The sequence below is a fragment of the Equus caballus genome, chromosome 3 (genome assembly GCF_041296265.1).
Source record: "Equus caballus isolate H_3958 breed thoroughbred chromosome 3, TB-T2T, whole genome shotgun sequence".
Lineage (NCBI taxonomy): Eukaryota > Metazoa > Chordata > Mammalia > Perissodactyla > Equidae > Equus > Equus caballus.
The window spans coordinates 66,773,582-66,788,518 of NC_091686.1; the positions used below are offsets into that span (position 1 = coordinate 66,773,582).

At 43.9% G+C, this 14,937-nt stretch overlaps 1 protein-coding gene across 1 annotated transcript in view; it reads right to left on the minus strand.

Annotated features, from left to right (window-relative positions):
• Positions 1-528: 528 nt before the first annotated feature.
• PARM1 (prostate androgen-regulated mucin-like protein 1) overlaps positions 529-14,937 on the minus strand; it is a 108,166-nt gene continuing 93,757 nt past the window's right edge. The window contains exon 4 of the mRNA XM_005608709.4: positions 529-4,590. Within this exon, the coding sequence (XP_005608766.1) occupies positions 4,506-4,590 (85 nt within the window). The 3' untranslated portion in view covers positions 529-4,505. The remainder of the gene's footprint in view (positions 4,591-14,937) is intronic.

Genomic DNA, 14,937 nt, shown 5'->3' on the forward strand with positions numbered 1-14,937 from the left:
GGTGTCCCACATATAAAGTAGAGGAAGATGGGCACGGATGTCAGCTCAGGGCCAGTCTTCCTCAGCAAAAAGAGGAGGATTGGCGGCAGATGTTAGCTCAGGGCTAATCTTCCTCAAAAAAAAAAAACAAAAGAAAAATAAGCTCTAGTTTGCAGGTGGTTCCATTTCTCTCCTATGTTGCAAAACGCATGGGCTTTGTTGTTGCTCTTTTCTTCAGAATCAGAATAATCTTTGGTTAGCTTCTGGGGGTTGAAATTCTATTCCGGATGATTGAAACTCCTTGCTATTTAACAGTCAGATAAGCATGGGTTTGCTGAACTTAATTTTTGAAGAACAAAGTAAGTATCGAATGTTCTATTAATGCCAATATCCCTTAATATGACTTGATTATGTACCACTATTTATTGAATCAAAGTGTTTATTTTTACATCTATTTTACAAGGCATGGTGTATAGTTAAAATCATGCTTGGGAAGTTTCTTCATTTCTGACATCCTTCAATTCTGTTTCAAGATCAGAGAAACCTTCGTGATCTGCAGAAAATATTATTTATTGATGTGGGATAAATATTCTTTAAGAACAAGCCAGGGCTAATTAATACGAGAAGTACTGAGCATACCAACTGAATGGCCTCAATAACAAAACATATCAAAATGTGAATCACCACTGTCAGATGCAAGCTTTTAACAACTTTAATTGATATAATTATAATTAGTATGCAATGTCTTACAACAAATGTAGATACAGTGACATCAAATATCAAAGAAGTTGCACATCTTTCTATCTTTAAATGTCGGCTAACTCACCCCAAGAAAGCAATCTGGCATTGGTCTCTTGGTTAGCACAATTACCAATATCAACTAGCACTTTAAAATCAAAGTTGAAATGGTACATTCATTTGCCAAAAAGAGGTTAAAGGCAAAGAAGGTGAACCAACGTGCAAATTAGCATCTGGCCCCACTGAAAAATTTATTTCCCAGATGCGAGGGATTGAACCATGCACCCTTGCAAGCAAGATGAAGGGCAAATAGATGACCTCAAACCAAAATTAACCCCACAAAGAACCTAGAAGACTTCAGGATGGTAAAGGCCAGAGGTATACTGCTGTTAGTATTCAGGTGTCAATACTGTGTTACTCCAACCTCCTGGATCCTAACTCAATAGTCCATGAGACCTATGTCCTGGGCCATCCTTTCATTTGGAGATGAAAACCATCCTTTGTGGTCCCAGGCTCGGTTAACCCTGCAGTCAGTCAGCTGTTCTGGCGGGTAGCCCAGAGTTGTAACAGCTGTCTGATGTGGCTACGATATAGCTGTTTTATAGATTTAAGTAAAAACAACACGCCAGTATAACAACAAACAAGAAACTGAGATCCCTTATATATCTATGTGATACTTAAAATGTCCATAAATATTTTTCTCCAGAAACTGAAAACACTGTAGACATGGATTTTATTAGTCCTCACAACACATTTGTGAGGTAGCATGGGGTGAGGTCAATATGAAGGCATCACCTCCACTGAAGAAATGACGACACAGATGTCCAGGGAGAGCAGGAGACTTCATCAGGGCCATGGGGAAAGACAACAAAGTTGAGTCCCACTCTCTCCTCATCTGCCATCTATGGTAGAGAGGAGGCGGCTTGCCTCCCTCCTGCTCTGACATTCTCTCCAACCCTCTAGGACTACTCCTATCCCTGCACGGCATGTCCTTGATTTAGATCCACTGGAGCCATTTCCCTTGAGGAGACCCGAACAGACTCTCTCCCTGAGGTAAAGGACGTCAATTATCGGCATATTTTTCGGGGGTGGGGGGCTGTGTGTGTGTTTTAAGCAACATTTGTTGAATACAGTTAAAACCTTGTGGCCAACTCAAAAAACAGAAAAAATGCACTTGGAAACATACGGTTCAACCTATAGGTATTTTAAACTAACACAACAAAGAGTGTTAGAGTTTTTACGGGAAGCTGTCACCTTGCTCAGTATATCTGCTTTAGGTCCAGATCCCTCTCTTTGCCATAAGGATTTGGAAGTTAATAAGAGCAACAAAACCATAAAGTGCTCTTGCACAATAGCAGTCTTTAGTAAGGAAAGATGCTGAGTCTGTGGTTTATAATTGGCCAGGATTCCCTGGGAAGAGGCCGGTCCTCCACCCAGTGTTTCTGACTGAAGCAACATCCAGAAGAGCACCTCTCCAAAGGTGTTTCGTGGACATTTTGTCAAAATGCTTGTGGCTGAGGGAGAAAATATGTATGGAATGTCCTCCTTTTATTGAATTGTCCTTTGGGAAACTGAAGGTGTCTAAAGGGGGTGAGGGGGGGAAGAGGGACAATTATTCAGGCCACGCACGACCAGAGGGGCACCCTTGATCATTCCTGGCTATTTTTCTGAGAGTGTCCACTTGTTTTGTTTTTTAATAATCAGATATATCAGAACTCCTGGAAACTGACTTCTTCTTCCCCACGCCTGTTGTGAAACACCTCTGGGGGTTGCTCACTCTCATTTGATATCTAAGGAGTTGAGGAATAATTTCTTTTCAGAGTGTGGGATGGCAGGTTGTGGAAAGTGGCACGGATCCTAGTGTCTCTGACACCAGGGAGGTTTAGAACAGCATGGCAATGGGGGTTTTCATGTCAGGACTTTGCTGGGCCACAGCGAGTGGAAGGATGAGCTGAGGGTCAAGTTTCTGGAAACTAAACAGAGTCATGGCAGCAGGTCCAAGTTTAGAAATAAAAATTGATCCAGTTTCAAGTTCTTTATGACACTGTAGGACAATATAACACATTTTGTAATAGGACCCAATATATGTTTCTATTCCATGAAATCAGGACATAAGACGCCAGTTGCTACTATCAGGTGTGACAGGAGGACAGAGTTAGAGCCATGAAATAAAGCTATCCAGAAAACAGAAATGAAAAGGCAACCATGCATGCCAAAAACAACCCATGAGCCAACAAACTAAATGCTTTTTAGATAGAAATTTAACAAATCATTTCAGTTAGTTAACATAAAAAATATTACTAATCTGGGAATGTCTCGTTTTGTCACAACGGGCATTGTAATAAATCAGGGCTTCTTAAACTCAGCACTATTGACGTTTGGGCCAGACAATTCTTTGTTGTGGTGGGCTATTCTGTGCATCATAGCATGCTTACTGCACCCACGGTTTCCACCTACTAGCAGCACCCGCAACCTGTGGCACTCAAAAACCTCACCGGATATTTTGAAGTGTCCCCTGAGGGAAGCAAAGTCGCCTGCTGGTTGAGAACCACTGCAATAAATGGATGCCTGCAAAGATGACCAGTTCTTAAAATTCGTGATGCAGAATTTTAAGACTATACCCAGGGGTGTTCATTTATTAAACAGCAGAATTAACATGGTAAGTGTATGGGAAAAATAAATGGATTAATCAAGGTATCTGTTTCCTTTGGAAATGCCTCACTGAGCAATTACAGATAGACTAGCGCTTTAAAAAATTTTTTTTAAAACAGTTTATAGCCATTATCCAACAGACAGTAAGGCAGCGAACCAGTTGCTTTGTGGGTATAAAGCCAGGATTCTGTGGGCTCGTCCAAGGAATGGATGTCTCCGACAGTTACCGAGGGCTGATTCCCACTTCTCTAATGAGGTATTCGATGCACGTCAGCTCCCTCATTTACCTCCCACCCCCCTCCACTCCCCGCTCTACACCCACTCCACATGCCTCTCACTTCTCTTCTATAACTAAACTCATCTCATAGCCTTCTCCTGTGGAACCACAACTCCGCTGAAGGCTTGTGGGCTGGGATTCCAGCTGCAGTTGACCAGAATGGGCATCCTTAGCAGAGAAACGTGGCCTGGAGGGGAGCAGAGGTAGAGGGCACGCTGAGACCTGACAGCAACCTGCCTCTCTGCCCTCGGCCTGTGGCCTCCTCCGGGGCACTTCTAGTTTCTTCTTTCATTAATTAGGCAGCTAAGAAGCTGGGATCCAGCTTGTAGAGCCAAGCAGGCATCCTGTCAGACACAACCAGATAAACAGATTGAAAAGGAATCTGAGAAAACCCTGCTTCCTCATCTGTAGGGGGAGGTCCTCCCAGTACTCATTTCCTTTCCCCTCATTGAGATTTAATGTAATTTCCTAAATGAAAGTTTAAGAAACACCACAAACAAAAAGTTCCCCTGAAAGTAACCCCCAGCCAAACAGCTTGATCCCTCTTCCTCAGTCCTCTCGCAGTGGGTCCTGCGGTGGGTCCAGAAGCCTCCGCCATGGTGGTCTGGCCTGGCTGGCTCAAGGTTGGCTCATCTCAGCTGCAAATCAGCCTCCACCCACCTTTAAAGAATGATTCTTTTTGTACCAGAAAGGGGAAGTTGTAGCAGCCGGTGGAGAGGGAGGAAAACAAAACAACCATACCAACAAAACAGGGCTTAAGATTGTCGCTCAGTGTGCGTCAGGTACTTGTTATTAATCTACTGGATAAGCACTTATAAATAAAGGACAGTTCTTCCTCATCGCAGGCCACGTTCCTCTGTTAGGAGTCGTCGTACAGAGGGTTGTTGTAGTTTCCCCAGGACCCGTAGTCGTGGTCATCCAAAAGCCTTCCGTAGGAGGAATGCCTGGCGGGAAGAAGGAAAGGGTTGTGGTTATTTGGAGAAGTTGCCCATCTAGGTCAGCCTAACACCCTGCAGCCTGAACGGGGAGGCTCACAGGGCCCACAAGAGGCATGACATGATTCTTGCTAGGACAACCCCTTGGCAACAGACCCACCCACCGTGGAGCCCCCAGTCTACGAACATTCTGTAAGTTACAACCGATCAGCTGGGAGCCTGACGGGCACCTTCCACGAGATCAGCGTGGTCCTTGTCTCTCTCCTTGACCTCCAGTCTTGGAGAAGGAGGAGGCCCCACTTGCATGGCTATTTAATAAGGAGTGGGAAAGAGAAGGTTGCATTCCTGGCGTTTTGACTTAGGTGCTGGATTTAATTTTCCCTGAAATAATAATGACACAACCACAACCACCATTGCTCTCACCACCCCTCCTCACATTTATATAGTGCTTTACAATCTACAAAGTGCTCCTATGTTCTGTTTTTATTTGATCCTTAAAATAAAGCCATGGGGCAGGTATTGCTCATCCTTATTTCTCCGATGAGGAAAATGGGGCTCAGAGATGTTAACTGGCACACCCAAAGTCACCCACTGGAGCTGTGAGTCAAATCCCCACCTCCTGGATCTACGTCCAGTGTTCTGAGCTCAGCTTCCCAGAGTCTGATCAGCACCTTAGTTTAATGGCAATATGGATTTTACAGGCTTTCGTGGGTCATTGTGGGAACCTGCTCCACAATTAATACTATTTCTATTAGAAACTGAAGTCAGATTGTTATTACTCCTCTGTTCAAAACCTTTGAGTGGCTCCTCATCTCACACAGAGTAAAAGCCAACCTCATTACTGTGGTTTGCACAGCCCGATAGGATCTGGCCTCTGTTACTCTTCTGAGCACGTCAGTCCCTCCTACTCCCTGTGCTCCAACCACACTGGCCTCCTTGCTCTTTGCCCTCATGCCTGGCACAGTCTTGCCTCAGGGCCTTTGCACTTACCGTTCCCTCAGCATGGAACAGTTGTCCTCCAGATCTCCACATAGCTCATCCTCCCATCTCCTTCAAGTCTTTGCACAAACGTCCCCTCCTCAGTGAGGCCTTGCTTAAGAACTGTTTAAACTTGCAACTCCCAACCCCCGGCACTCCCAGTTTAATTTTTCTCATAGTATCCTCACCTTCTAACATATTATACAATATACTTATTTACTTTGTTATTGCCTCTCTCCCCTAACTAGACCATAAGTATGGAATACTTGCCTGTTCTGTTTGTTCTTAGCTCTATCTCCGGCACCTAGAAGAATACCTGGCACAGAGTAAGCCCTCAAAAAATGTCTGTGGAAGAAAAAGTGACTGGAAGAACAATACATCCTGAGAATCCAATCTGTTCACAGATGGGGAGAGTATTCCTGGAGAGTATTATGGTCATTTTAAGACTAAAACTAACACCAGGATTGGGAGAGCACCGCAAAATGAGCATCTGGTGCCGTGGAGGTTCATGCTAGCATGTGAACTATGACAGTTTGCCAGTGGAAATCCGGTGTGCTGTACAAACATGCCCGCTCCCCTTCATTTTTTTCTGAGTTAGATATGAAAATTAAACAGACTGAAAATACAGTCTGAGAGGCACAAAAAGCATTTGCTATACTTCTATCTGTTGCTAAAGTAATGGCTGTCACTCGTCGGGAGCTCATTACATCTGCCAAGTATTTGAGAAAAGATGATCTAGTGTTTAAAAGAACCAGACCCTTGATGTACTGGTTTCAAACTCTTAGCCTTCAAAACTCTAGTTTCTGTCTTGAAGGCCGGCTCGCCTTTCCCAGTCCATACACTTGGAAACTGGAGGATGTCCTACAATATGCTTTGTTTTCTCTAAAGGCCCACATTCATTTCTGTGGGTGTGAGAAGGAAAGAGATCATAAACAGCACACCCCTGATCTTCTGATGGACGGGAATAAGGGAGGCCAGTTTTGGTAAATGAGGTCACCAGCGGCCATCCATCGCCAACTCTCCCCCCGCATTTGAAACCTCCAATTCCAATCAAATCCTTTAATAGGATGATTGAGAAATGGAAGCTGTAGAATAAACAAGTAAAAACCTGGGGGTTACAAGACTGGAGCTGGGCCTAAATGCAGCGTGACTTACTCCTGCAAGCCTGGCCAACAGCTACCTAACAACCATGCTCCTTTGTTGACAGGGCACTTCTGCCTCACCTTTGTATGGTAATTTAACTCTCCCAGCATTTTTATATCTAGGATATAATTTTATTTCCATAAAGTGTCAGTTGGGCCAATAAATGTATGTCCTTGAATGTTTTTAACCCCCTGCTTCTTCATCTATGAGATGGAGAAACTTAAAAAAAAAGGTGTGTTAAGGGTTGTTGGGAGGATTAAATGAGGTAACGGCTATGAAATGCTTGGCACATAGTAAATTCACAATAAATGTTGGCCGGTATTGCTTTTTAATTTTTATTGTAATGAAACTTACACAAGCACATGGCAAATTTGCAAACGGTAAAAAAAGGAATTGAATGAAAAGTGGGCTTCCCTCCTACCAGGAACACCTGAACCTACGCCCCAGGCATAGTTATAAAACCAGCGCCTTACATTATTGTGATTGGAATTTTTAAAAATTATTATCACGCTTGAGTGGGGTTAGAGGATTAAAAATCTTCTGGTCACCAGGTTTTACTGCTGATGGTTATTTTAGGCGACACGATTTGATCAGAGCCGTCCTTGAATCTGTGGTGTTATTAGAGCCGTCTAAGACACAAACACTAGTAAAATAAAGGAAAAAGATGGACCGTTCATTTTCTTTGCCTTCTCATTTGAATGAACAGTGAGTTGAGCAAAATACTGATAAATGAGGAAAGCAAAGCAAGAGATACAGAAAAACCGTATCTGGGAACGTACTGAACTCGTAGGGCTTGTTTCAATATATTAACGAGTCTAAACAAGAAGAAGCGAGTGTGCTGGGATTCAAGCCAGGTTTGGAGAAATCCTACAATGCTGTAGAAAGAGTAAGACAAACACATTTGTGTGTGTGTGTGTGTGATAAGGGAGAATAATTAATGATCATTTTAAACTATTTCTCCATGCCAGAACTTCTTAAATCACAGTAGATGGAAATGGGGGAGGTTCTCAGATTGGCATTTGTGGAGTCTAAGAGGTGAAAAGGCTGCCACTCCCGAGATTAGGAAAGTGGGGTTCAAGGAACCTAGATGAGTTTTTCATGAGACTAAATAGTAGAGCTGATATCACATCTAGGTCTCCTGGCTCTACGATGCGACGCTGCTTCATCGCATTTCAATCTGAACAGCAATCTCTAAGGATGACATCCTCATCAGACCAAAGCAGTTTTGTTTACTCAATTTCCTAAACACTGCCACCCATCCAACACAGCTCTGTTTTCTACTTGCTGCGCCTTGGCTCCCCTTGGATAGCAAAGCTCTTGGGGGTAGACCACGTCTTACTTTTCCTCTAATTTTCTGAACATCTAATATGTTGCTCTTGATGCAGTGGTTCATTTATAAATATTTGATGATAACTGCTCACATCCAGGAGCGTATAAATAGTATATATGGAGCTCGCTTGGTCAATACCAGCAGCGATCAGGATGGCCTGTGGTAATTCATTGAGCAATATAGCTGTGGCAAAATGAAAACATCTTATTAAAGAACACAAAGGGTCAAAGCCACCATTTTGACCTTAAAGATAGCAAGAGGCAAGAGAATTACAGCTGAGTCTCTCCCAGGCGATGCCGTGCTTAAAGCCCTCAGCACAGTGCTTACAGCCCCTGTCAATCGGTGGCACTGTGCTTATCATCAAAGCGGTTCTACTGTATCGTACCATTTAGTTTGCTGGAAGCAGAACCTGTCAGGACAAAACAGGGAATGACTTATGTTAAGCCCCTGCCTCACCGCTTCCTTCTCAGGGGGCTTGGCTCTAATAGGAAGCTGCCCTCCCTACTGCTCTCACCCCCTCATCCGAATTGCTGACGCCTTGTTGATGACAACTGGTACATGTGGTGGAGACGTTTGTGGTTTGAGGCCTTCTCCACAATGATGAAATGGTACCAATTTTAAGATAGCTGTAGCATTAATACTTAATGGAATGCAATTGTCTTTGAAAATGAATGAGGTGTTTTAATCTCCTTGTGTTGAAACAAACACATTTTAGAAAACACCTTCTCCTTTATAAGGGTCAACCCCAGTTCTCCATCAAGTCTCTAACCTTGTTTATTGCTACTCCTCCCAAAGTCCTCTCCTCGCGAGCCTTGCCGTTCAATCATGAGTGCTTATTACGTGCAAAGAAGGAGGGATATAAAGATGAATAAGATATGGCTTAGTGCTGGGAAAACACAGCTGAACTTGCAGCTCATTAGTCATTAGTAATTAAGCCTTAGACTCTTATCATACATTAGCAAAGCTACTTGGTGCAGCTGTCACTGTCTCCTTTGTTTCCAATGGTGGCTTTCTTTCTATGATTGTCATTTCTCTGCCTGAATCCTTTCATTTAACTATTCATTGAAAACTTAGCATCTATCAGGCTCTATTCTGGGGCCTGGGGGATATTTCAGTGAATAAAAAGAGCAAAATCTCTGTGCTAAGGGAGCTCACATTCTAGTGGGGACAGACACAATAAATAAGACATGAAAAATAATATGGCTGATGGTAACCAGTGCAATGGAGGAAAATAAAGATGGAAGGGGAAGTGAGGAATTCCCAGTGGGAGGTGGGGATTGTAATTTTGAAGATGGTAATCAGGGAAAGTCTCATTAAGATGACATTTGAGCAGACACATAAAAGAGGTGCAGATATACCACAGAGACAGAGAGAACAGCAAGTGTAAAGGCTCTGGGGCAGGAGCAAACAGCACATCCGTGTGGTAGCTACTGAACTATAATTTAAAAAAAAATAAACTACTTATATTGGAATGATTTTAGATTTATAGAAGAACTGCAAAGATAAATTTCCATATGCCCTTCACCCAGCTTCCCTGGATGTTAACATCTTACATAACTATGGCACATTCGTCAAAACTAAGAAATTAACATCGTGAGCTACGATTTTGAAGCTAAGAAAACTGTGACCATTAGGAGTGACTTTATTTGCCCACAGTTACCATAGCAAGTTAGTGGCAGAATGAGTACCATAATTCAGGAGTCCTCTCAGTTCTGTCTTCTTTCTACCAAAATCCCAATGATGGAATCACTTCCAAATATTCATTTTCAAAGTGCTCTTTCCATAGTCTGGGTTTCTCTTAAAAAGCAGTTACTTTCAAACTAATCTTTAAATAATCGCCTTTACTTTGAAGGGGCAGATAAAATTTATTTTGTTTTTTAAAATTATCTGCCAGATATCATATTGGCAGATACTCAACACGGAGAAGTCCTGCACACTGGAACACCTGTCTATTTGTAAACAAGTTCAGAGTTGTGGGGGAACTAGAACAAGTCTACGGTTTAACAGATTCCCATGGCTTCCCCTTCTCTGAGCCTAGTTTCTCCAGATTTGGAATAAACAAATACTGCTGCCACACCCCAAACGTCCCTACCCAGAATCCTTCACTCAGCCAGCGAATGTTTATAAAGCAACGGTTATATGTCAGGTGCTGCTGGGACTTTATTTCCTGCTAGTGGAGGAGACTGGCTGAGAACACAGTGATTCCGGGACAGAGAAGCGAGTGGTCCAAAGGAACCCACTGTGGAGACGGTGGGAGGAGGCTTCCCAGAGGGCGTCTCTTTTGAGCTAGACTTGAAATTAGCCAGATAAAAAAGAGGCGAACCAGACACCTCCGGCAGAGGGATCGGCATGTTCAAAGTAACAGAGGCATGAACAGCTGGGCAGTATATCCGGGAAAGTGGAGAGCAAAGTGTGTGTTTGGAGTGTCAGGACTGAGAGTAGAGCAGGGTTACTCAAAGTCTGGTCCTCAGCCCAGCAGCGCTGGCATCACCTGTGCACGGGCCCCATCCCGACCTAGTGAATGAGAACCTTTGGGGATGAATGAGATGAGACTCAGGAAACTATGTTCTTAATAAGCTTTCCCATCGATTCTTATGCACATTAAAATTGGAGAACCACTGAGGTAGAGAATCAAGTCAACTAGACCTACAGAAAGCCGAAAGCTGATCTGAAAAAGTCAGCCTGTAGGTAACAAATTCTGGAAGCTCTCAGCCTTTATGGCTGGCCAAGCCTACTCTTTAAGCCTAACTACCACCAGAAGGAATCCAGCTGTATAAAATGTAATCACTAGAAGACAAAGCAAAACAGGTGACTTCTAAGAAAATGCCTTCAAAGCCAGGCTTTGTCGTGTCTATAAATCAAGGTCACATTTATTTTTGTGCAGGGAACAGCCCATGTTGTCTGTCTGAGTTACCAGCACACCTAATTATAGCAGATCCACACTGCTGGTGATAGCAGATACGATCTCCCGCGCGGGGGATTATCTCGTGGCTCAACAGTTTTGAGCCCATTTAAACAAAACCAAACCGACTTACCTCATTCTTCAATCATCACTAATTAAAGACATCCTTCTCAAGAGGCAGGCAGGGCCTTTGCTTGCCTTTAAAGTTGCAAACAAACCCTGGAATAAAGACTGCTCAATGATCATTTCCATCTATGAATGGATAACACGGAGGCAGCTTCACAGGCCTTTAGAAATAGCACGGTTGAAACAGCCAGAATGGAACATGGAAGCCCGCACGTCAAGACGTGATAGAAAACTGAGCTGCTCTGCCATCTTCCTCCTCCTCCTCCTCTCCCCTCTCCTTTGAATCCTGCTGAATGGGACTCTTGGCGGCTACCATCTTACTGAGCGCCTAAGTAGTAAGCACTGTTGCAACAATGACAACAGTAACAGTAGTTAGCTCTTCCATCACCCTCATCTAGCACCCAGCACTGAACGTTTATCTGTATCATGACTTAATCCTCATAACCATCCTGACTTAGGTATTCGTATTACAGTCCCATTTGACAAATGAAGAAACTGAGCACAAAGTGATTCATAAACTTGCCCTCAAGTATATATTTTTAACCACCATGCTTACAGTCCCTGCAGGTACGCTACGTTGATTCTTTCTGTCATCTTCAAAACAACCTTGAAAGGTAGGTGTTGTCAGTGCTATTTTGGCAGGTGAAGAAATTAAGGATCAGGGAGATTATAATTGGCCCAAGGCCACCTAAATAGTAAGTAGAAGGGTCGATATCGAACGTGACTGCAAAGCCCACGTTCCTCCCTCACACCACACTGCTGCTGGCTACAATGGAAGGCCGACAATTGAGAAGAGCCCCGGGAGGGTCAGGGCAGTTCATTTGTATACGCCGCATCCAAAAGGGGCTTAGGTTACAGAAAGATGTGGCTCTCCAGGCAGGGGACACTGTGACAAGACTAGGAGTCACGGATCCTCAAAGAATAGGAGTGTGAAAACAGAGTTTACCAACGCCTTCAGAGGGAATTAGAATTTGGGAGAAAGGGGAAACTACTGAGCCACTGCTAGCAGAGCTTGCGAGGCATGTCCTTTTCCTGGTTGTGAGGCTGCCCTTTCAAGCCGCCGCCTCTTTCACATTTGCAGGGACGCTGGCTGGGCCCGGCCATAGCCCAGGGTTGCAGGAGAGAAGCTAATGGCTCCCTTATGGGCTGCAAGTTCAGTCACTTGCCGCTCCAGCCAAATGCGGTAAAAGACCACAGACAACAGACCTCTTCTCATGTTATTGTTCTCAGAAATCTGGGATGATAGGAGCAGAATAAATTTCCAGCCAAGGCAAAACCCAACTTTAGGTATACACACACAGGCACACATGCATGCACGCGCACACACACACACACACACACACACACACACACGCGCGTCAATTGAGCCAAATGTGTTTTTAATTAATGATTAGTGGGGCTTTCCAAGAACCTGGCAAAATAACACTTGAAGGGGTTTTAGCACAGCCTTAAGATTCATGAGAGTGATTAACCTCCTTATGTTATCATTTTGCCGAAATAATTTATAGAGCAGCAGATAGGGGTTTTCCTTTGGGGGTTTCTAAACAGGAGTCTGATCGTTTTATCCACCCTTAAGTTTGTAATGCCAAGGATAAACAGCAACCTTATACCACTGGGGCTCTTTTACTTTTTAAGAGGGAGGACCTATATGGGGGAGAGAAACAGTGACTAATTCAATTTAATCATTCACTGAATTGATCTAGTGCTGAGAATGCCTGGAGAAAATATACTTTAAATTTTTAAAATAAAATGTTATACAATTTTAATCAGCACTCATTAGAACCAATTTTAATGGCCTGCTAGAAAAATTTTCCAAACACAGTAAGTTCTGGGATGGCAGGACTGTGTCTCATTGTGATGTGAGCCCGATGCTGAGAGGAGTGCATGGTACATGGCTAACACTATCCATCAAGTAACTGTCCTGCTAGGGTCCCTTTCAGTTGACCACTTTGATGATGACAATGATGATGGCAGTGCTATGTACTTGGGAAGCAGTGTCCATTAGTCGTCCCAACAATGCTACCACGTAGCTAAAATTACGGCCCTTATCCTACAGGAGAGGGAAGTGAGGGTTACTGAGGTTCTGTAACATGCTCAGGTCACACTAGAACCTGCCAGAAAGTGATAGAGCTGGGATTTGAACTGAGGTCTCCCCGTTTCTAAATCTGAGTTCTTAATCACTGCTCTAGACTGCCTGACTATAGCCAGTGGAAGGTTTGAAGTGGTAAACTTCACTTCGTGCCCAGAGTTAAGGGGAAGAGTCCTTAGGCTATTTCAACATCATTTCTGATAAGTGTGTGGCAAGAGGGAAGTGTTCCTATTTCACTCTACACTCCAGGGGAAGTTTGTATTTTTGGTGACTTTAGCCCTTCAAAAATTCACCACCGGTGAGTCCAAAATGACTCTAAAGTTTACCCATAAGTTTCTTTTTTTTGAGCCTCCTTCTCCCCCCAAAGACAAAGAGAAACTGTTACCAACTGGCAATGAAGTTCCCGGACTAGTTCATAAAAGCCACCTTAACTCATAATTAAAATACAGTGTATCTGCAGTGATAAACTAGCAATTAAGACAGATGGAAAAGGGCATCATTCAGTAAGATACAAATCATAAAATTAAAAATTAAGTTTGCTGCTTAAGGAAATACAGACTTAATGAAAAGATTTTTTTTCTTTTTAATGTGAAGAAGACCTCTGGATTCCTTTTTGTTGTTGCTGCTGAGGAAGATTTGCCCTGAGCTAACATCTGCTGCCAGTTTTCCTCTATTTTGTATGTGGGTTGCTGCCCACAGCATGGCGGCCAGTGAGTGGGGTAGGTCCATGCCTGGGAACTGAACCCAGGCCGCCAAAGTGGAGCGTGCCAACTTAACCACTAGGCCACGGGGCTGGCTCCCTGGATTCTTTCATAAAGGCTTTTAGACACGGGTAATGTTGGCCCTTTAATTCCAATTTCTCTTTGAAATCTGGCTTTCTTGTTCTTTGTATCTTACATAATGGTGATATTACAAGGCAGTCTCATAGTTGACACCATTATTAGATTGATTTGGTGCACATTTCAAACAAAAGATGGAGGGAGATAAAAGGGAAGGCGGAGGGGAGAGTTCCCTGGTGGGTGTTGGTCTGGACTGGGGTGACTAGAGGAGATGAGAGGGCAGCAAAGTGGAGGTGTGCACAGAGACGAGAAGTTAAATACACGAGCTCCTGTGGGGAACCAGGACAGGAGGGAAGCACAGGGCGGGCACAGCCTCTTGAGGAAGCAGCATGGCGGTGGGGAAGAGAAATCAGTCAGGAGTGTGCGGGTGTGCGCGACAGTGCCTGGATGAAAGTAACTGAGGCACTAAGAGAACAAATAACAGGAGCACCAAACTGGACGGGACATCTCTTGGAGGACATGACATGAAAGTTATGAATGAGGAAAAGCTAGAAGAAAAGCATTTCATGGAGAGTGACCACCAAGAGCCAAGAGCCTGGACAGAAAAAGAACCTGCTATGTTCTAAGAATTGGACAGGAAGCCAGTGTGACTGCAGCTCAGTGGTTAAGAGGGAAAGAAGGATGTGATGAGTGAGAAGAGGTAGGCAGGGGCGGGTCCATGAATGAACTCCAGGGCCAACCTGAGGGGTTAATTCTAAGTGTGCAGGGAAGCCACTGGGGGCTTTTGAGGGAGGGAGTGACAGGGTCAGATCCGGCTTCCATAAGATGGCCGGTGAGAGGAGAATGTATTGAGGTCAGGGAGTGGCTGTCCTCATCATGGAGACACATGTCCTACTGTCCCTTGTTACAGGCAGTGCCCAGACTGGCAAATCAGACTGTCACTTGCCATTTGGCATTTTACAGCTGAAGCACACTCAGTGTCAGTAATGTGGCTTTGAGACTTTGGGAC